A 23,770-nucleotide genomic window follows, 5' to 3' on the forward strand; every position below is an offset into this window, starting at 1 on the left:
CAATGGTAAAAGTGTTGCATTTACTGTAATAGCTTCATGGTGAGTACCAGCACCATTTTTTCTTAAAACAAACAAACCACTGTTAATCCTTAAGGTAGTACCTGGTGGTCACAAGCCTTTGCTGTTCTCCTTCCATCTACATCCTCCCCCAGAATACAGGAGCTTCCACTTTTATTTATTTTATTTTTTTAGAGGGGGGCACAAATAACTTGATGAAATAGGTATGCGGGGCCATTCCTAAAGTATGTTGCCCATTGTGGTGGAAGGAAATGAAAGAGGGGTTTTGTGCTGGTTATGATGGATAAAATATAACATGTTCCCCATTTTGTATGGGCAAATAGAAAGATTTCTGCGTGAATAGACATATTTAATTGTGTTTTAATATAAATTTCTTTGAGAGCCCACTGAACAAAACCAGTAAGGTATAATGGATAGAGTGTTCAACTTGGACCAAAGAGATCTGAGTTCAAATCCTCACTCTACCATGAAACCCAAAATAAAATCATTACCTTTCAGTCTAACCTATCTCACAACATTGTCATGAGAATATAATGGCACAATCCCAATGTAAATCATCGGTATCCTTAGTATCTTCTGGGAGGGTAGGTAACAAATTTAAACAATCTTACTATTTGGGCACATATATTTGAAAAATATATTATTCATATCAATAGCTTACTATATTGTTATTTTAATCTGATTGCACCAACCACTGAAAAAATAAAGGAGTGCAATGCCTGCTCCATCATTTAAATAGATAAGGAATGGCTCAGAGAGAAGCAGGACAAGGGCTGTTGGGGGCTTAATGGCTAAGTAACTAGACTTTATTTGCGTAGCCGACAGGCCATAGCATCAAAGGACAAACACCAACAGAAATACATTACAGATATAGTTACCATAAAATCTTGTGACCTATTAAAACCCTAGGTAAATTAATAATCTCTGTACTTAAAACTTGGCAGAAGTAATAAAATAATAATAATAAAACATAATGATAATAATCATAAAAACCTAGGCGAGGAATCCGGGTGACGACACTGATGTCATTCAGATAACAGCTCTCAGTCTCATTGCTCTCTCGATAAATTTGGCAACCTTCTCTGTTGTCGAGCTGTTCTGGTCGGCTAGAAGTGAGAACAATTTGGCTTCGCAAGAGCGGCCCGGGATGGCAGATAGGAGCGGCGTAATGGTCTCGTCCCTGAGATCTTTATATAGGGAGCAAGACAAGAGAACGTGTGACACCGTCTCTACATAGCCAGCTCCACAGGGGCAGAGCCGGTTCTCAAATGGATTTTTTTGATATCTACCTTCAAGAACAGCTGAGGGTAACATATTTAGTCTGGCCAGTGTAAAGGCCCGCCTAAGTTTTGGAATGGTTAAGGTAGACAAATAAGGTGCCCGAAAATCAAAATGGGAGGGGGACAGATAAGCGTACCAAGCACTAAATTTCTTAATATAGGCCAGATTATTCTGCTGCTCAATATCCTTCATGCGCTGATCAATAATGGGTTTTGCCTTACATTTATTGTGCTTCTGTTAACTGGCATGCGATTGCACCATTATGTCTTGGTACTTCAGCAATGCAAGAAAGCAAAACAGGTGTGCAGGCAATAATATAAGTAACTGCTGCAGTGCCTTTGATGTCAGTGGATAATTGTCGTTTGTTCTTGCAACGTTCTTTTCCCCTCTATTTGGAATCATGGGGCACTATGCGCCTGAATGATTTTCTGTAGCGGTGTCTCTGCACAAGCCTACTCAGTTGGTTCACTACAGTAAAACAGAAGTGTGATTGATGTGTTTTGTTGTAGGGAATAAAGGAAGCCAATGCAGATTCTACTGTGGTTCCATGCTTCAATGATGTTTGGTATTTATAGGAATATTCCACCTGGATCTAAAAGACTTTGTATAATACCATAACATTCAGATAAATAACCAAACCTGTTTTGGAATGTCTGATCCCCTTCTGTTTTATTACTAGTTTGATGCTGAGAGAGATGAGGAAGAAGTATTCAAAGACATAAGCATGGCAGTTGACAACAAATTGTTTCCTCCTAAAGAACCTGTTGAAGGTGAGTTGATTATTAACCCCCAAATACTGTAGGCCCAGCCTTGCTTTCACAATGTAACATATTTTCAAGATCAAAATATATTAATGCTTCAGAAAAAAGTATATTAATAAAAAAGTTAAATGTCATTGTTTTTAGGGGGTTCCATGTCTATTATGTATGCACTAATATGTGACATTTTCTGAGCACCATTAATGTTCTGTTGATATACAATATATAATGTATGAGACAGGGATGGTTCACATATTCTCAAATTCATACTTGAAAAGTTGCACCATAAAGGATTTTTAAAACCACATTTGGATCATAATGTGTTAAGTGATCATCACACATTACAGTGTATAAGGATGAATTGACCCATTTTCCTCCTGAATATGATTTGTGTGTAAGATTTAGCAGTGTGCAAAGCAGCCCACAATATTTTTTCCTGGTAGCAGGCCTTTCTCATACTAAAAACACAAAAACCCACTGGTATTTATTAGCATACTATAATGTTGTATGTGTGTGCATGTGCACTGTGTGACTTGTTTACGGTTTTGTAAACCTGGGAAATGCAAAAAAATATATATTAAGCAGGTCGTGCGCTTCGAGGACCTCAGGTTAACCCCCCGGAAATAAATTCACACAGACTCATATTTTAGCTTAAGGTTGATGGGCAAAATTTAGGCCACAACTTTATTGATTACACAATGTGAGCGGTATTGGCTTAGGCACTGACAAACTATAACTGACTCCTGCTCACCCCACAGGAGGTCTGGAAGGGTAAACCAAACAAGGAAGCTACATTGATGCAAATCGACTGTAGCTCACCCCGTGGATCCTGTGGTCCTGGCATGGCCCTAGCCCTTCAAGTGGACTCTGGCGAGATCCAGGACCCCCAGCCTCCTTTAACGGAATACCCTTTTCATGGAGGGGCAGGTGATGGCCCCACCTCCCCTCCCCCATCCACAACTAAGTCAATGCCTAACCGCCAAACCTTACAAAGTTGTGACAAATGCTGGGAGATAGGCGAAAACCAAATGGCCAGTGCCAATCTGCCACGTGTACAAAATTCCTACCAGGCCCCTGCCACAAAACAGGTGACCAACCGAAATCCCAAGCAAGGCCAAAGCACAGAAAACCAAAGAGGGCGGGTGTGTGTGTGTTTGGCAGCATGAAACAAGTGGCTCCGACGTGTTGCGCTGCCGTTTATAAATCATCATCCTCCCCAACCCTCAAATCAATCTGATTGTGTGTTGCAACTGGTGTAATCGTGGGACTGCCCCAGAAACAACCAGGCTATGCCAAGCCTTTGGATGCTGTGGGGGCCCCAAGGTCCCATGCACAAGCAAGACACTCCTTGAAGAGGATCCCATTTGTCAAAATTAGTCAAACTATCATTTTAACCTCTGCCTCTATTTTATTCGAACTATTTCTTCTGTCAAACAGAAATAAGATATTAAAGAGAAATCTCCTTTCCTATTCTTCCTTTCCTATTAGTGTGAGGGAGACCTATAAAAAACTGAACAAAAGAATTAAAAGCTAAAGAGCCCTTTGCTTACATCATTGCTTAAAATATTTTAACTCAGTTACCTCCACTACTAATATAATTTCTTCCTGCAGTGTATCTATTCTAACCTGCAGACTTTCAACAGAATGTTTTTGTAGCATATCCAAGCCTTTGCATCTTAAATTCCAGTACTGTAATTGGTAGGAAGAAATGGTTTTTTAAAGGAAAAAACTACTTGCAGTCTTCAAAGACGACAATATATTCTTATTCATTGTTGCTTCCTAACATATAATAAGGCTGTTGCTAAGGGCAACAACTTGTCATGAAATTCTGCAGTTTAAATTATTTTTTTTTTAAAAAAATGAATTAGAAATACCTGAGGATAAGAATGAAGCACTTTTATCATTCTGATGCCAATCAATCTATAATAAATTGTTGTCTTAACAAGACAGCGTCTTGCTGTCTTCATAATTTCAAACCACTTTTCTAGCATTCTGTGCGTCAATACAAGACTTTAAACTTTAAATCTGTTTATATGTATCTCATTCTATATTTGTCCATAAACAAAAAGGGCATATGAGCAGTATCTCTCTTGGAGGTTATTTACACTCGTTTTTCAAATAAAAAAATGTACAGATAAGATATAATTGAAAACATTCCTTAAAGAATTGCCATCAAAAGCAGAGTATAAGTTAGAAACAAAAGTAGTGCTGAACTGTGTAGGGCAAAATAAACTGGCTTTGTGCCAGGCAGAAATACACATGTCAGTGATCATGAGTTCCCAGACGTATGGTTTCCAACATTAATAAAAAGAGAATAAGCATGTACAGCAAAGGATTACCATAAAGGTGGTATGGTTACTCTTTCCTATCCCTGCCCGTTTCCCCCACTGCAACTCCACCTCCCTGGTGGGCTTCTAGCTTGGGACTCCAAAGTACTAGGGACGGGGGGGCGGGGGGGGTTCAAAACAACCTGGAGCATATTTGCAACAAAATATTGGTAGCCGGGAAAAAGTTAAGCTGTCTAGGTGGAGAGTAATATATTAGAAACCAGGAGCTGTTGATACCATTTTCTAAGAGCAGCAGACTAAGGAGAGGATTGTAGACTATTGAGAGGCTCCTTAAGGTACACCTGCTCCATTATAACTCCCTTTGTTGCCACTGCATTTGAAGGAGAGCAGAGTCAGAGGTTGTAGCAGCTGGATATCAGCCTGGGAGACGAATCCTTGCCACTACATAGAAACAGATTGACTATGTGAAAAAGAGGACAGGACTCTTGCACATTAATTGTTGTGTAGGAGAGGGAATTTCAGCAGGCATAGCTGAAGGAGATAGGGCCAGTGAGTGTGTCAGTATATTTGAGGATTGTTTTCTGTTTTGGTTTGTGGACTGGAATCCACCTTTACTATCCATGGTAGATAAAGACAGTTTGCAAAGCAGATAGTGCAGTTAAGGTATGGTTACCAGACGTCTCCGTTTCCCGGGGACAGTCCCTGGATTTGCAAATCTGTCCCCGGATTACATTTAATGTCCCCAGATGTATATTTTAAGTGTTGTAGGTGTATTAGTAGGGAATGAATGTTGCGTGATTGGTTCAATGGCACAAGACACATCATACGGGGACTTCCAGCGAGGAAAAATGGCAAAACGGTAGCGAGCAGCTCCTGAAGCCAGCCAGAGCCAACTGTGCTGCCAGGCTGCCTCTGGGCTGCTGAGACTGCTGCTGCCACTGCCAAGGGGGAACCAGGGACACCCGGTGCATCAACTGGGGGAACCGCTGACCCCTGCCCCGCCGTGACCCAAATCGAGCCAGGAGCAAGAGCACCTGCCACCCGACTGACTGCCCAGCGGTGCTCCGGGGCCAGGAAAGCCCCGGAGCCAACGCAGGGAGAAGTTGGAGAGGAGAAGAAGGAGAAGGAAGAGAGAGACAGAGGAAGGAGAAAAAAGGGGAGCCCCAACCTTGCTGTGCCACTGCCACTGCTGAGGAGGAGAGATAGGAGAGCACCGGGAGGGCAAGGACACGTGGCCAAGCCAAGGCCCGACCTGAGCCTACTCCATGGCGGCTAGCACCACTGGTGAAGGAAGAGGAGTGAGGGGGGGAGCACACCGCCCCTGGCAGCGCGATCCTGGCAGGGTGCCATCATGGCTGCTCCCCACCCCTGACTGCTCCGCCACTGGGTAGTGCTCCAAGAGAGCAGGCCGAGGCCCAGGGGAAGGCCATGCGACAGAGGAGACCGCAGAAAAGATATTACTTCTTTTTAAAGTAACTTTTTAAAAATAACATTTCACTCTCTCTCTTTTTTAAAAAAAAGTGTCCCTGGATTCTTTGAAAAACATCTGGAACCTTAAGTTAAGGTGAAGTGATACAGTTATGGTAAAGCAATCTGTTTTAGATAGTAAAGGATGATGAGTGTGATAGATGACAGCAGACATCAGTGTCTGAATGGCGCTGCAAGATGTCTTAGAAGTGTTAGCCTTAGCAGGCGAGGCGGATCCATTTGGTCCCTTTTTCGGGCAGCGACATATCTAGGCCTCGCTGCAAAGCAGGTCCTTCCAGGAGCAAAATTTTGAGGAGCAGGGGTACTGTCCACATTCTTCCCCTTTTCACATTTGAACTCGTCTGATAATAACAAGAGAAGCAACATTAAAGCATGGTAAGGAGTTGTTCGACCGAAGCATCTGTTCATGAAGACGTATCCTTGGTGACAAACATTTTGCAGCTGAGAAAGCAGGAGAGTGCAGAACAAGGTTTATGAAGGAGTGTTAGAGCTCCAAGCAGGACATGCAGCAATGCATGAGAACTAGCCCAGTGCTCATAATGGTAGGCTGGTTGGCTGGATGAAGGAAGCTAGAAGGTTCCACACAGCAGGAACAAGAAAAAAAATGATTCTAATGTTCAACACAAACCTTAGTGTGATCCTATCTGAAATGGTCTCCTTTTATGCCCTTTCAAGGAACTGATTATTTTGATAAATACGAAGCAGCTTGATTTAAAGGCTGAGAAAGATGCCTAACAACACAGAAAACATGTTCACGGTCTAAATTGACCAGAATCTCCTTCCTGACCCCCTGAAACTATGCATACTTTGACTTGCACAGTCTCTACTTCTATAGAGTAAAGCTGAGAACACTAGCAGTTCCCCTTGGCGGTCAATGAGAATACTTTTTTTTTTAAAAAAAAAAAAGCCTTTCTATGCTTCACTACAATTGGAACTAAGTTTGAACAGTAGAAAAGCAGCCTGAAAAGTAAGAAAGAAAATTACCTTCAAAACTTTTATTTATGTTAAAGATGTGAAGCACGTTAATTATGACATACATTATACAATCCAAATGCGTGTTTACTTAGTACGGTGCAGTCCTAAGCCCTGGGCTGATAGGTATTGAGGGTAGGGTGGTACATATTTTGTTCATCACCAGTCTCCACTGACAGAGCAAAGCATCACTAGTATATGTGGAGTGGAGTGGGGGTGTAAATCATGACATACATACAACAGTACATACAGGGAAACCTACCAATCCTTTTCAGAAGATCCCTTTCTCTTTTCTATTTTAGGTCCAGGTGAAGTTGACCTTAATCTCACTGTGGACCTTGGAGATATTGCTGATAATGAATTTGACTTTGAAGACCAGGTAATAGATTTTATCAGTTAAAAGCTTTCTCTCATTCATATCATCTTTTAGGTCACTTGCTTTAGCTTCCGTTTTTCTCTTAGGTTGTGTTCACACCCCCATTTACTCTGCATCCAGTGTGCTCACAACACTGGTTTCCAAATAACAATAATAATAAATTTTTATTTATATCCCGCCCTCCCCAGCCGAAGCCGGGCTCAGGGTGCAAAGTGGTGCACGCAGGACATTAACCACAATAAACCTCTGCTGTCCTTTAGTTTCTTACAAAATACTGCATTTTGATGCATTTTCTCCCAAACTAGCATCAGTCCAAATCGAGAAGAAGAATGGGCCGGCTGTGTTTTAAGCAGGTAATGTATACACAGCCTTAGCCTCCTTGTACACTAAAGGGTAGACTTCTGTGATATAGAGGGTTAAATTATTCATGTGACTACTTAAATTATTTCATTGTTCAACATACTGTTACAGATTTTTTAAAAAAATTGTGATATTTCTTAAATATAGGGGTGAAAGCAGGCATATTCTACAAATGATGGAAATAGTTGTATAAACCACTTTTAATGTTGTTTTATGTGTACAACATAATAGATGCAGCATTCAAAGCACTTCCACCATATTTCAGAATGTATGTCATTCTTCATCACAAGCATATTGTTATTATTCTGAACAAACCTAATGCTTCTCAGTACTCTGTTCCTATGTTCTTTGCATTCTTTTCTTTTACAGGCTCCCCTCAGTTCCAAGCAAATTTCCCCTTTCATGTTGCGCAATTGAAAAACAGCCCCATTATTGCTTTTCTTTTTCTGTTGTTTTCCTGGAGTTTGCCAAGGTACATTGTTAACAGAAGTATGTGCAACTGTGTGTTTAGATGTACAAGGGATTTAGATGTGCAAGGGATCCACTTAAGAACGTTACACCATAAACAGTGATCTGCTTTTCAAACTGCCTTCAGCTATGTGAAAATACTGGTTATCCAAGGAACCCATGCCTTTCTAATGAATTGCTGAATGCATTAGGTCAAAGAGTGAAAAGTGGGGTTGCGATATTCCCAAAAGTGAAAAACTGGATGGAGTTATTGAACTTTCTTTGGGGTGTATGGGGGTGTCAGAGGGTTTTTTTTGGTCAGAGTTGTCTAGCTTTTGGGGGGCTTTTCTTTCATTTAAAATAAAAATAAAAATAGCCCAATTTGCCATACGTCTGAGTTTTCCTGGACATTTTGCTGATTCAGCAAAAACCGCCCAGATGCGATTTTTCTGAGCGATTCCCAGACGTATGGCAGCCCTGTTGAAAAGTAGAGTAAGAATTCGTAACATATGGTTGGCTCCAGAGCTTTCGTAAGTAGGACTCTGCTCATAGGACACTTGTGGAAGGCAGGAGGGGCTGTTTTTGCCTTTCCTCCTACAGCTCACTGTGACCCCTGAAAAGGCCCCACACTGGGACAGAGTGTGAGGTGGCAGGTGTGAGTTCCTTTGGGAAGAAAATGAGGGCTTCAGGAAGAAGGGGAAACTGGTAGAAGTTGCAGCCTCTTCTCACTCTCCATCCAGCAGGATGTTCCACTGGATCTTTAGCCCTTCTGTTTGAGGAAGGAAGACCTTTGTTTTCAGAATGTCAAGTCTGGATGCAACCTGATGAAATTATCTGGGAAAGGAAATGGGAACCAGAAGGCAGTGTAGAATTTTTCTAGTCATCCGCCAGCGACTTCACATAAAATCAAAACATGTTGCTAAAGCTGCAGACAGTAACTTTAGTTTCAAACACTGGAAGTTCAAAATAAGTGGGCAAGAACATGAAATTACTAGAGCTATGCTCAGTTACCAGCTTCACAGAATAAAGAACTTTACTAAAAGGGGCAAAACCTAGCTTTTGTGGTCAAAATCTTTATTAGTATTCCGCTTTATACCCTGAGCCTTGCCTTACCTTCCATTAGAAAAAAAACTTCTAGTCATCAGTGGCGAAGATGTAAATATATTTGGGGCATATCTCTTAGAAGTGGGTATACAATTCTGAACCTTACAAGTCTATCATTGTTTTATTTATTTATTCATTTTATGTGTTACATTTATATACCACCTTTATCTTCCAATGATCTCAAGGTGGGGTACACAGTTCTCCTCCTTCCCATTTCATCCTCACAACAACCGTGTGAGGTGGGTTGGGCTAAGAGATGGTGGCTGGCTCAAGGACACCCAGTGAGCTTCATGGCTGAGTGGGAATTCGAACCCTGCTCTCCCAGTCCAACACTGACTTCATTATCCTTAGGGTATGAAGAGATTCTGTTTATTTTGCTGTGTGGAGCATTTTTGAGCTATAATGAATGATACAGGTCACTCTATGAGCTGTAGCTTTAGTATATGGACCCAGACTTGCCCTTTCACGAATCGGAGAACTTCATTCATTTTACTCCCTGAGCTGCTTTGTCCGCCATGTTTCCTTTATATCAGATATGGGGAAACTGCAGACTTCCAGATGCTAGTGGAATCCCACTCCCATCATTCCTCACTATTGGCGATGTAGAGTCTGATACAATCTGAAGGATCACAGGCTCCCTATCCTTGGTTCATCTGGTTTAAGAAGCAGCTGGGGAAGGGAGTGAGTTTTAGCAGAAAAGATCCAGAGGGAAAATTGTTAATAAAACAGTTCCCCCACTTAGCGGGCGTCTCGTGAGGCAGTTTTTCCTCAGCGTATGCTTTCTGTAAAAGAAAAATTTAAAAATATCAGTGTCATATGTTATTTGGGCCACAGCTATTGTGTTCTATTGAAGTTTAAAAATACATGGACAAATGTATCCTTATCATGGTAATAATTCTTATAGCCATTTTTGTTAAGGGCTTTGACTGCACTATTTCAAAAGGGTGCCATGGTGAGAGCTCATGGTGGGTGCTGTTAAGGGGTTAGCAATCAAACAATAATTGCAGTCACCACTGGTGGTGTTAGTCCAAGAGAGACTTACTTTTCAAACAGAAATTGGCAGAGTAGGAAGTCATGAGGCTTTGATTAATTTTGTCAGTTACAAGTTCTTATCTTTTACTGGATGAAATGAACCTGATGCAGATAGTTTTATTTGACTGTCGTCCCTACACAGAGCTGCAAATTATGGTTGGCAGTAATGAGATCTCACTGTCCACATGGAGAAGCACAGGCATGAGAAATGAGAAGTATTTGCTGCAATTTTAAGAAGCGGATTAAACAATTCTTGAACTTAGTTAGAATAGTCAAGAGGGCAACCACGTTCGTTGTTTTAGATTCCTAATGCATGGATTTTGAGTATACATTTTTCTTGCATGCTTCCATACATGCAAAAAGTTTGATTTGCATTTTGCCCAGACAAAGAGGAAGAATACTCCCTCATCCAGAATGTGCGATTTAGAGTATGATGCCATGAAACATTGTCATACTATCCCTTCTACCCAGTGAAAGAGGGGTGTAATGATGACCGCAGGGGCAAGTCCTGCTTCGCCACTGCATGCCACTGTCATGCTCCTTTGATGTACGTGTGTCAGAAGGAATTATACTTGCATGGCAACGTATATGTGCAGAGCTCTTCCACGTGTGGACAGACTGTGGCCCAATTTGGGCCCCTCTTTGCATAAAGGTGCTCTGCACATCAGTATGTACGTATAACTCCAGATGTAGCTTGAACACATGGAATTTGCAGGAGAATGACAGGCAGTAGGTTAGCGTCACACCATTATAATTAGAATACCACCTGTTTACAGCCTCTGTCTGAATGAAACCTACTTGCAGCCTTTATCTGAGCAATACTAAAACCCTTTCCCACACTAACAGCAAATAAAAGTGCCCTATCTTCAAAGTTTGCTGTCGCTGCCTGAGAATACTGTGACTGTAACAGAAACTGAATGCTCCGCTGATTTTCTCATTACTCAGGGCCATCTTCAAACTGTGAATTGTCCCAAGCACTTTTCTGCTAAGAATATCAAATATGAAGAAGATGCGTATCTAGGTATCAGTGTGTCATATGTAGCTGAGAGTAGATAAAGCACCTGTCAGAGAGATCGGGCCAAGAGGGTTAGGTTTCCAAGCAACCATGTGCAGCAAAGGAGCTGAAAGCTAGCAGATATTATCAGAACACTTTGACAGCCAACGGAAGCTAAAGGCATCCATATGTTAAGCACGTGATGCTTCTAAAATATCAGCAATAGCAAAGCAGCAATTCTTAAACTGTATGGGGCAGTACTACTTCTAGTTACTGACAGGTTTAGCTCATTTTCTTATGTAATGGCCATCATCTTGCTCCTTTATAGAGGTTTTGAAATTTAAAATGCATCCAGAAAATGTGCAGCTTTTAAAGTGGGCTTTGAAGCAGCCTCTTAAGGAAAGAGGTCGACACATTTTTGTTTGGCTTGCTAGGCAGACATTGTTTGTTGTCACTTGTCAGTCATGGTACTGTCAAAATGTGTGATGTGAAGGGCAAGAATTTAGGAGCTGTTCTGGGTAGAAGATTGACATTACTGCACAGAGTAAGATAAGACATGAAGAAGAAGAAGAAGAAGAAGAAGAAGAAGAAGAAGAAGAAGAAGAAGAAGAAGAAAAGAAAGAAGAAAAAGAGGAAGAAGATACAACAAGAAATAGTACCCATGTACTTGTGATGTGATATTTTTTCTTAAGGACTGAAGATGCTTCTCTCGGTTGCTGAACTTTAATGATTAGTAGTCAGCTGTTAAGTTAGAAGAATATTAGCCTTAAATTTTAAACATTCATAAAAAATGTTTCAAGAGCCTTATCTAATTTGCTATCCGCCAGATGTTTTGCAATACAGTGCAAAGCGTTATATAATCAAGTGGTAATATTTTTTATGAAATAAATAAGCCCCAGGCAACATGGCCAACGCTCAGTTATGATGGGAATTGTAGTCTAAAACAGCTAGCTAATACCTGATTGGGGTTGGCAGGCCTAAGTTGCTTTACTCAGCAAATGGCAACATTGGCCAGGCAAACACATCGGAGACTACTTGGGCTGAAGATCTTTGCAAAGAAGATAGTTCAGAAGATAATTCAGTTCCTGTTTCTGCCCTGGAGGTAACAAGATTGGCAAGCGGTGCATAAGATGTTTTGAAAGATGACATCCAAATATCTGAATACTTGGAATGACCCCTATGCTGACCTAGCATAGGAATAAGAAATTGGACACTTGCAACCTGATCCTGATCCTGTGTTGGTGGAAACATGTCTCAATGAGTTAAATGGGACTTACTACTAGTTCTTAGTAATCCTACCTAGGATTGCATCCCTAGGACCAAACTAGATGTTGAATACAGCCACATAGCATTATTCCCAGCAGTCCTCATACCTACAAACAAACTTGGCTAAACTGGCTTTAAAGGGCCTGGTGTCTGTGAAGAGTCAGCTGAAGGATTCCAGCTGAGCAGTCAGCTTGGTGCAACCATGCAGCCTAGATTGCATCCTTTTCCTAAAGCAGCAGTTCTCAAACTTTGTTTTTCCTCATACCATTTGAAAATTGTTGGAGGTCTTGGAAGAACTTTTTTTAAAAAAAATCAAAGCATATACATTTCTATTTTTAAAAAAATATTCAGAGTTGGGAACATCATCCAGACTAGTGCTGTGTTATGAAAACAATGGGCCCTAGGTTAGGGTCTTGTCAGCCCGTTCAATAATCTAACTGTGGTAGAAGAAGAAGAAGAAGAAGAAGAAGAAGAAGAAGAAGAAGAAGCAGCAGCTTTGATCTCCATGATCAGAAAAGAAATAAAGTCTGCTGAGTGCAGGGCCATGTACAGATATTCTTGGGTGTTCTGCAAGCTTTTTGCAGACCTTTTTGCAGCTTAGCACATACAAGTACTTTCTTGTGTAAACTGGGGCACATTTCCTCCCAGAACATAGCGCATTAGTGTGCATTGAAGGCCATTCCAAGTTTCAAGAGAAGCTTGTGGAGCAGCATGGAGAATTCTTTCAGGAAGTTTCTCTGTGTACATGTACTATAATCTTAGATTATAGCCATCATAAGCAACTTCTAACCCCTGCCATGTACTCTCTATATAGTATACAGTATAGCTCTCTAGTTTTCACAACCTCATTGTTTATTTTCACAACAGCCGTTATCTAACCAGAATGCAGACCACATTTTGACTAGAAAATAAAAACCTCAGGGGACACTTATTAATGACAGCCAAGACAAAATACCTTTATAAATATATTATAAGGCACTTTAAAAAAACAAAACAGACCCTGTCCTGGAATACTAAAATATGGTACAAGATCTATTAAAGTGCATAAACAATCTGTTCGTCTTAAGTTACCATGGGAACTGGCAAGACAAAAAAAGAGAATTCTATATGCAAAGAACTATAGTTTGCCTTGGAGAAATTCTGCTTTTAATTTTACTTAGGCATCATAGTTTTGTGGGTTTAATATTTTGGAAGGATGCCTTTCCTGCATTTGCATTTTTGTTTTTGCTATTATTATTATTATTTATTCATTTCTATACCGCTTTATAATGCTCTTAGGGCATTATAAAATGGGGTGTTTGTGGTGGGGTATCTGCTGTTCAATAATGACATTTTCCATTTGAGAGTTTGTTAGCAAATAAAGCATCATGTGGAATGAGATCTGTGCTTGAAATTTAGAATGAGAGAGTACATACCAAAATAAGTTTTTTTAGTGCTGTTTGAGGTGATATCTTTACAGAATTGTTAACATTTACCACCACTTAGTGCCCTTCCTATATGGTTGACTCCTGCACTTCATTGGTTCAGTAATGAATTGATATTCTTATCCTGACACATAGTTAGTTCCCACATCATCACCTCCCTCTGCAAGATAGCTACTTACACGTGGCATGAGTTGCACACACATGACCCAGGCAATCCAACATGATAACATACAAAGTTACTGGTGTGATGTAGGCTCTGCACACACGACACATTTAAAGCACAGTTGAAGCACTTTCCCCCTTCAAAGAATTCTGGGTACTGTAGTTTACCTCTCACAGCATTATAATTTCTTGAAACTCTTAGCAAACCACAGTTCTTTGAGGGCGGAAATGCGCTTTAAAGGTATAGTATGTACGCAGCTATGAAGGAGCAACTTGAACTACCTTTATGTCATGGTTTCTGTGGCAAAGCTGTTACTCCATATGACTCAGTTTCTGAATTAGGTCTAAAACAGAGGTTAGGTATCTTGAAGAGGAATAGCAGGAATCAAACAGTGATAGGGCAGAGAGCCAGGGGAATAATAGAAAAAGGGTAACAGAGAATGAGAAGCAGTCAGTGGGCTATGGTTGGTTGGTTGGTTGGTTGTTGATGTATCAATTTCTACAGGATCTTCTGCTTTTGAAAAATCCTATTACCTTATTTTTATTCTATTTTGAGCATGCAAATAAAAACCACTTTTCTTCTATCATGGAACTCAAGGCAGCTCTAATGGTTTCCCATCCAGACAGTGACTAGACCTAGGCTTTCATAGTTATGGTGCCTGTATCAGGACCGTCATCCTATGGTCAAATACAATGTATTCAGATGGCAAGATGAAACTATTGTTTTAATCCAAAGTTATCTATGGAATTAGAGGTGGTTGTTAGGTATTCAACACAGATTTTTTGTATCCTTCAAATGACACAATTATTGAGCTCAGAAGCATAATAAAATCTCTGCCTGAGGCAGACCTCCAGCTATTTCTAGAACTACTAGCAACTAAATTCAAGCAGCTTTGCACTGTTTTGAAGTCAAATGCCCATGAACCTATGGTCAGGTTTGCTCTCATTGTAACAAAAACACATAGTAATGGGATACTAACTACAGATATGTAAACAGCAGACTAAAAGTAATGGATGAGTTGAATGATAGAGAAAGGAAGCTATAAAACAGAGAGGTGATGACTGAGAAGTCTAGGTTCAGAGAGAAGCCATTCTGTATTTTATTCTTTTCCAACTTAATAATGGAGGGAAGCCTTGGCTGCCTGACCTCATTGCCTGCTCTCATGAACCTTCATACCTAAATTTGAAAGGTGTATGCAAAAGTGAAAGTTTGAATAATGGACATTTATTTGCTAATGCTTAAAACCTCTGTTCAAAACAGATCCATACAAGTTTTCTGCAAACATTGCATTTGTTTTGTGAATTTAGTTATGAGGCACACAAATCACCACTATTGACCCCTCGGAGTCCCTTCCAATTCTACAATTCTATGAAACCAGCTACAACACCTGAGTGGTTGTATTTCATCTCACCGCAACATGTATGACTTGCTCTCAGTGTCTGGTTACAATAAAAGGCAACTCAAATTTCATGCGGCAGTTTAAAAAGAGCAGTACTATAAGGTATTTATTATTTGTAAAAGAAAAGGGCTGGTTTATGGCCAAAAGAAAAATATATTACTGAAACTTAAAATTTATTTTGTTATTAGCTTGCCAACAGTTCTTCTGCCATCCTCATCATCAGCATAGCTGCAGAGACAGAATCATATCTATGCTGCTTTTGAAATTGTACATTTTACTATATACTTTTTTTAAAAAACAAGGTCAGCTAAAGCTCTTTCTTCACACTTAATTTTTAATTTCTCTCCCTCTTTCTCTTTCCTTCGCTCAAGTGTAAGCCTAAGGACAAGGCCTGTGTCCTTTTATCTTACATACCTTCTTTGTTTTTGTACGTGCTTTAGAATAATAGAATTACTAGTAAATCAAGCCTAGCAGTAAGTATAGACAGAACTATTCTTTCATGGACACAGTGCTTCAGCTGTTGGAGGAGAAAGTGCTCTGACTTTATGCTATTTTCAATAGCATGTTATCTATTAGTCACATTAAGGAACAATCATCAAGTTTTTTATAAGCAATTAGAAAGAGCTTGCATGAGAACAGTGAGAGCATGATACGCTAATTGCCCTTGCTTGTGTGATTTATACAGAGTTATATTTCTTTCACAGCTTTCCTGTTCAAAATTAGAATCATTGATAGTACCAGGTTTTTATGTCTACCTTCAAAAGAAAAACATCTACGGTCACAACATTAGGGGGAAACTATGGGCCATATTCAACTTAATCTTTGTACTAGAGGAACCCAGTTCAATGATGCCTGCTATCTCCTTGGACTGCATGCCCCCTGTGTCCTCCCCAGTTCTGCTCCTGGCTGTCAGGAGAAACCCCCTACCCAAACAGCAGATGGGGAGGGGGTGGGATAGAGGGAAGCTTGCACTGGTTGAGCAATCTCCTTAGCACTTTGTTGAATACAAAGTGTCAGCTGGAGTTCATAAAAAATACAAACACAACTGAACAGATACAATTATTATATTGAAAACTGTACAAATTAAGACTTGGAGAGCACCATAGTCACCCTTATTTTAATGTCAGCCCCTAGAAATTTTGCAGGCTGCATTGGTAGTGCCTGATTGTTTTGGTCTTCAAGGAGAAAAGTCACTCAGAAGTCAGATGTTTGTTTTGGATGAGATGATAATAATGATGTTAGCTATTTTATGCACATGGTTCCATATGCAAGTAGCTGTTTTAGCAAAAGAGCAGTGCATGAAGCAGTGTTTCAGTATTTCCACCTGCCCACAAACAAACACAATTTTGGAATGGAATTCTCTTAAAATGCTGAAGGCAGCACACTCAATCGTCTGTATTTTAGAATGGTTAGATTTTGTGGATTCAGTACCATTGTATCAGGAAGACTAGGTCAGAAGCTACCATACCAGGGACCTAAGTTTCTTAGAGCAGACAGATTGTTTAGTATCAAATAGGTGCAGCCTCAATAGATTCCTTGCTTTGCTAACACCTAGAGTTAGTAACGGTTGTGATGAAAAGTCAGAAAAACATTGCCTTAGACTTAATGGCTTTCTCTCAGCTTCTCTCAGGTAAATCAATTATAACTTAGGGAAACTAGACAAAAGGGGATAAATTCAACTGAAGCCAATACTTAAATATTCTGAAATATTTGAGCCTGTGTGAAAATAGAGAGATAACCAGTTTCTGCTAAAAATCAGCTTTTGAAACACATCCTGGTATAGAAAAAAATGTCTAAAGTATTTAAGAATCTAGGTTCAAGCACTGCAGGTATAACATGTTAACCTTTTGTTCAGAAAAATACATTAAAATTGTGATATTCTGCGTAGCTTTTTTTACCACATATTCCTGTTGAGCTAACCATGCTCGATGTGATTGAAAAACTATGCAAAGTATTTGAAGACACTAGGTGGTATAAGACAAAACCATATTCAGAGACAACCCTTTGGTATTAATGAACTTAGGTTAGTCACAACTAATCTAAGTCCATTAACTTCAGGGGGTCTGCTCTGCACATAACCTAGCCACATGCTACCCTCTAACTTGTTTAATTACCTTTCCCTCCCAATTCTGTTTTATTTGAGAGGCGGGGAGTGACATATAGAGAACTCTGAGTTTTACAGTGCTTCACCTCAAGGTTTGTTTTTGACAGTATTCAGAAATGCCGCCAACAATTTTCCAGGGCCTGCTTTTATCTGGGACTGAACACCATCATCTATGTACAGTACAGCAGAAACATTTTTTGTGACTGACTTGGGCACATGATTACAGGAGATGATAAAAATTCAACAGTGCTGTTGACATACAGATTGAACAGGATAGGTGCTTGTGCAACCTTGATGAAACCCTTTTGAGGATTGCAGAGAAGCTATAAGATACCTCTCTGACGTACTTTATACCTTCAGCCAGATATTATTATATTAAAAAATAATTATAAGATGAGTATTTTACCCAACAACAGCAGAGTCCTATCTCAGCTTTCATAGTTCATATATAGAATTTATTTTTAACCATTCAGTTTAAATCAGTTTCTTTGATTCAAGAAACCTCTGACAGTCCTTTGTGGTTTTGCCAGATTAATTGCTTCCACACAGAAATTGTCAAGAGAAGAGCATCACAAGATAGCCTGGCCCTTAGTTCTTAGAGGGCCAGAGGAGAAGGTCAGTCCGTGAACTCCAGTTGATAATGTTCAAATTAGTTGATACATTTTTAAAGAATAGTGCTGCTTTCAGCTTCATAATACGGGCGTTGCTGCTCCATGCAGCATGGTTGACCTAGAAACTTCTTTTTTTGCACTTTTTTTGTGGGATGCTAATCATTATGCACACTGACTGCCTCAGTGCCACTCAACTGCACTATAATAGACATGCTGGAATTTCTGACACGACACACATTGCAGTCATGCTCTGCAACAATAAATAGGTATACTCAGCAGAAGTTCATTTGAAGGTGCTGTCTCAAAAAGCAAATATAGGACAGTGGAGTGGGATTAGCATTGTGGTCAATATGTTAAAAGGGTCTTTACTGTTGATAAGAATAGATAATAGATGCTGATGCATGAAGATGTAAACCATAAATAACATTTTCCAATATGTTAATTGACAGGCATTTGACCAGTCATGCCTTTCTGGACCTGAGAATATGGGAGGTGAGTTTTACCAGCTATCCTCTAGACTACTGTAATAAATGTTGGCAGAATGTTCCCCGCGTTGGTAAGCCACAAATCATGAGAAATTTAGGCTACATTGGAAGATTGCACACTGCAGCTTCCACACTTCAGCATAATTATATTGTATTGTGGAAATTGGATGACTGTGGTTTTTGGTGTTTTTTTTAAATATACTGTATATGTTTTAATGTATTTATCCATTGATTGTTGATGTATTATCAGACAATGTCACCCTGAGTTTCCTCAGGAGGAAGGGCAGTATATAAATATAATAAATAAATTTGAGACAATATAATATGAGCACAAGCATAGCAACCTGTAGAGCACACTGATACATCAGAATTCTCCAGCATTAATACCAAGATGTCCGAAAAGGGCAGAGTTGTGGGTGTCAGGATCTGCACCTGTTGATGCCCAGTAGGACTTCCTAATTTGGCTTAAGAAATTAAGGGTAAGATCTTGGTTCCATTCGAGCCTTCGAGGCTGGTTATGTTATAGTAAGTCTCTCTTCATGTATGCATAGGGTTAAGGTTTCTTCTGAACAGCTGTGGTTGTGTCTTTGCTTGGGTAAAGAATGAGCTGCTGTTCAAGAAAAGAAAAGGCTGTTGTGTATAGATCTCTTTCGATATACTTGTCTGGAATGCAGCTAGTGACCAGTGAAGTCTGGATGTCAGACTGAACTTAAACCAAAAGTACCCCCCAAACACACACATACACAAATGTGACGAAATGAATATGAACTCTGACAAATGTAAACAAAGCTTTTTTAAAAGGGAGGCACACACTACGAACTATTCTTAACTCAAGAACACTTTATTCATGGATGGTCATTTTTCATTTTAATATTTTGTGTGCACACACAAGAGCTGTGAGTGCACATGTGCACTGTGAGTTCTCATGCATTAAATATGTATTTTATCACAGCTACAGTAACAGCTATAAAACTATGACTGTGAACTGTTCCTTCAATGAAAGAAATTTCTAGTTAGAAATTCAAGCTTGGTGTTTTGTTTTGTTTTTAAAAAAACTTTTAGCTGCCTTTGTATATTCACTTGTCTGGGAGTAGTTCCCATTCAATTCAATGTTTCTGAGTAAGCATAAACGTATTATAAAGTGTGATAGATAAGCATAAACATATTGTTAAGTGTGTTATAATTATACACAGTTTTATACATAGCGACACTTATTGCTAGAAGTCTTTTCCATTCTTTTCCTCTTAATTTAGGTTTTACGGAAGACCTGAAGAAATCAAAAATAATTTTTGTAATAGGTAAGTAGGAAATTCATACAACACTCTCCCATAGGCAGCTAGCATTTCTGTATACAAATGCCCACTACCACGTTAAAAATTCTTCTGTGACTACATTTGTGGGAGATGATGGGTAGCTTGAGGATGAAGCATGAGAAGGAAACAGAGTTTGTGCAGGGCTTTTCTGGAAGTTGTATGTAATTACGTCCCCCCCCCCCCAAAAAAAAAAAAAGTTTCCATAACTGATTAAAAAAATGAACACAATAGTATTGCTTTCTAAAGCCAAAAGATAATTGTTTACTCTGAGTTTATTGCTAAGGTGGTTGATAATTTCAGAAGTGATTGTTAGTAATGATAATGGAAATTGTCATGGCTTTCACCACCTTAAATAGTCTGATTTAGGATTGGCCCCATATAAAACAACCGGATTAGCTCTTTTCCAATGCAGGAAGAGGGTATCTTGAATTAGAACCAACCATCTCTCTGAACTGTTTACACTGTGGGCAGCTTGAATAATCTAGGTTAAATTTACAGGAGAATTGTGATCATGTTGTGTCATTCCATAAATAGAGCATAGCTATTTATTTATTTCATAAAATTTATACAATGCTTGATTGTAAAAAAAACAAAACCTCAAAGTGGTTATGAAGAAAGAGTTATTAGTAGGTATTTCGATCAGTTCCCACCTCCCCGCAACCAAGGCTGGCTATACGTTATGTTGCTTTTCAACATTCCATATTTTTTAAAAGACAAAATCCAGACTGATTGTCCATGAGTCATAAAAGTAAATATAACTTCATAACTTTTTCTGTGTTGTTATACAAGAGTGAGATATGGTAGTTGTTTTATAGCTAATAGTAATAGTAATAGTAATAGTAATTTATTATTTGTACCCTGCCCATCTGGCTGGGCCTCCCCAGCCACTCTGGGCGGCTTCCAACAAAGATTAAAAATACATTAAAATGTCACACATTACAAACTTCCCTGAACAGGGCTGCCTTCAGATGTCTTCTAAATGTCAGGTAGTTGTTTATCTCTTTGACATCTGATGGGAGGGCATTCCACAGGGAGGGAACCACCACCGAGAAGGCCCTCCGCCTGGTTCCCTGTAGCTTAGTTTCTTGCAGAGAGGGAACTGCCAGAAGGCCCTTGGTGCTGGACCTCAGTGTCCGGGCAGAATGATGGGGGTGGAGATGCTCCTTCAGGTATTCTGGGCCAAGGCCGTTTACGGGTTTAAAGGTCAACACCAACCCTTTGAATTGTGCTCGGAAACGTACTGGGAGCCAATGTAGGACTTTCAGGACTGGTGTTATATGGTCGTGGCGGCCACGAATAGGCAATGAACTTAGAACCAGACCCCAAAGTTTTGTTTTGCTATAAAGAATAGTTACTATATTAGTATATTAGATCCAGAGAATGAGGTCCAGTTCACACATGCATATGTATCTCCTGATTATTCAACATCGGATTGTTGCCTGATGTTGGAGATTGATATCATAACTATTTCTGTCGTGTTTGTTCTGCTTGCACACATATGGTGACTGTCATTGGATACTTCAGTCATCACAACAGGCCTGCAACTCTGGTTGCTGTTAGAGAAAATGTCAAGGTGGGCTTACTTTGGTTGGAGAAAGCATGATTCAGAACCCAACCTGCTTCTTTCTCAAAAGTCACCATGTGGCGTTCATACTAAAACTCTCAACTATTCTTATTTTTTTGCTCCTCACACAATTCCACGATGCATCAGGCATACAAAGTCCTGAAAAGATGGGGAGGTTGCTATGGCAATTGCCAACACATCGTAAAGGGGGTGGGAATCTGCATCCTTTTCTTTGGAAAACACCTGAACTGCTGTACTATACAGTAGAAGAACGGTCCTGGCTTTGCAGCATATTTTGTGTCTCAGAATGGAATGGAGGAAATGTTTCACTGGAACCATGTTTGCATTAGTTGGACGAAAATAAACACACATCTTTAGCAAGTAACTCCAGAAATTTCACCAGTGAAATGTGATTCTGTCCCCTCCCCCTGCAAACCATGTTGCATTTCTGCTTTAACTGAACCAGACTTATTTCCTTCTGAGCGGACGTGTTATTCTGTGAGCAATTCTGGCATGCATCTCATGTGACTGGCCATTGCTTTTCATATCCAGATATTTTAAATTGTTGTCTAGAGCAATCCAAATTCCAACCCTCCACCACTAAGCTGGCATGGCTTTGGAGTGGCAGGGCCTCAACCACATCTGCAGCCCTGCTGTGCCCAGCATGGTGGAACAGGCAGGTCACTGCACCAGCCCAGAATTGGTGCAGTGATCAGCCCCAATGTCATCACAACTCATGATGGCAGCAGAGCTAGCCAGCAGCAGAGCATATCATAGCTGTCAACCTTCCCTTTTTTTTGCGGGAAATCCCCTTATTCCAGCGCCGTTTCCCACTGCTTCCTGCTGCTATCCTGGATTGTTAGATATCCCATAGACCGTCCCTGGGACAGGTGAGCCTGCTCATCCCTTATTTTCGAGGCTGCTGATCCCTTATTTTCAAATCTGAAAGTTGACAGCTATGGAGGATATGCCCACGCTGCCCAGGGCGGGCATGCTCCCGAGGGGGGCAGGGCATGGAGGGTGCCCTCCCAGGCACGGTATAGCTGCTCGTGTGCACGGAGCAGCGCGTGTGCCGTGCAGCCAGGAGCGGAGTGAGCCGGTGATGGCAGATATTTGGTGCACCGCCCGCCCGCAACTCCCAAGTCTCCCTTGAGCTGTCAAAACGAAGGGGGAAGGGGGGGATGCCACCGGCAGCTCCCTGCCTTTCCCCAGCAGTTTGAGGTAGGCTTGGGAGTTGTGGCCAGGTGGCGCGCCAAATGTCAGCCCCCCTCAGTGAAGACACCCGGGGCAGTGCGCCCCACCCCCACCCCCTTCCTCCGCCCCTGGGGCTAGCTAGATCCCAGGCTGTCTTGTCCTTGTCCCACCCAAGGCTGGAAGAGAGACACCTCTGCTCAACTGACCACACTGTTGCACAGTGCATACAGTGGTACCTCGGGTTACATATGCTTCAGGTTACATATGCTTCAGGTTACACACTCCGCTAACCCAGAAATAGTGCTTCAGGTTAAGAACTTTGCTTCAGGATAAGAACAGAAATCAGGTTCCGGTGGCACGGCAGCAGCCGCGGGAGGCCCCATTAACTAAAGTGGTGCTTCAGGTTAAGAACAGTTTCAGGTTAAGAATGGACCTCCGGAACGAATTAAGTACTTAACCCGAGGTACCACTGTATTGGGTTTGGATTGTTTTGTAAAATATTAAACTGCAACAGTAGCTATTTTGGCACATGGGCCATTTGAAGCTACCAGAACTCTTTGCTATGGTGACAGGTCCTGGGAATGCTGATGGCATGTGTTGCCATAGCAACTCACCAACTTGTTTCTGTCAATCACATTTTCAGAATGTTCTAGAATCAGCTTAGAATTAAAGTTTTGCTTTTTTGCCTCACTAGTCAATCCTTGCTTGTCAATTCTGGCCATTTCTCTTTGTTCCTGGTCTTGTGCATAGTTTCACATATCATAATGCACTGGCAAAATTGTAGAGCCAGTGCGGTATACTGGTTAGACAGAGTATTAGGTTGGGATCCCTGCACAGCTTCCTGGGGCAGTCACAATTGAACTTCCCTTATTATTTATTTAGAAATGTTAACGTCTCCCTCTTCCACTGTTAAGTCTTTAATGCAGCTTACTGTATCGAAAGAACAATATAAAGATAAAAATCCCAATGAAACTCAAGTAGAATAGTACAAGAAAAGAAAGGAGAAAAGATATTTCAGGGAATGCTTAGGCAAATAAAGCAGTTATAAACTGGCAAAGCTGGTGCTGTGTAGACAGGATGCTACCACAAAAAATCCCTGTCACCCATTCCTCCCCACTGCATGCCCAAG

General features: G+C 40.6%; 2 protein-coding genes across 2 annotated transcripts in view; both read left to right on the forward strand.

The window, feature by feature from the left end:
• Positions 1-23,770, forward strand: part of ST6GALNAC3 (ST6 N-acetylgalactosaminide alpha-2,6-sialyltransferase 3) — a 643,023-nt gene that overhangs the window by 601,025 nt on the left and 18,228 nt on the right. The window lies entirely within an intron of this gene.
• The window catches only part of AK5 (adenylate kinase 5), an 86,236-nt gene that overhangs the window by 48,302 nt on the left and 14,164 nt on the right, over positions 1-23,770 (forward strand). The window contains exons 7-10 of the mRNA XM_083448432.1: positions 1,979-2,069; positions 7,108-7,184; positions 18,535-18,577; positions 19,824-19,868. Of these exons, the coding sequence (XP_083304558.1) occupies positions 1,979-2,069; positions 7,108-7,184; positions 18,535-18,577; positions 19,824-19,868 (256 nt within the window). The remainder of the gene's footprint in view (positions 1-1,978; positions 2,070-7,107; positions 7,185-18,534; positions 18,578-19,823; positions 19,869-23,770) is intronic.

This window comes from Podarcis tiliguerta (assembly GCF_965153285.1).
Source record: "Podarcis tiliguerta genome assembly, chromosome: 6".
NCBI classification, from domain to species: Eukaryota; Metazoa; Chordata; class Lepidosauria; order Squamata; family Lacertidae; genus Podarcis; species Podarcis tiliguerta.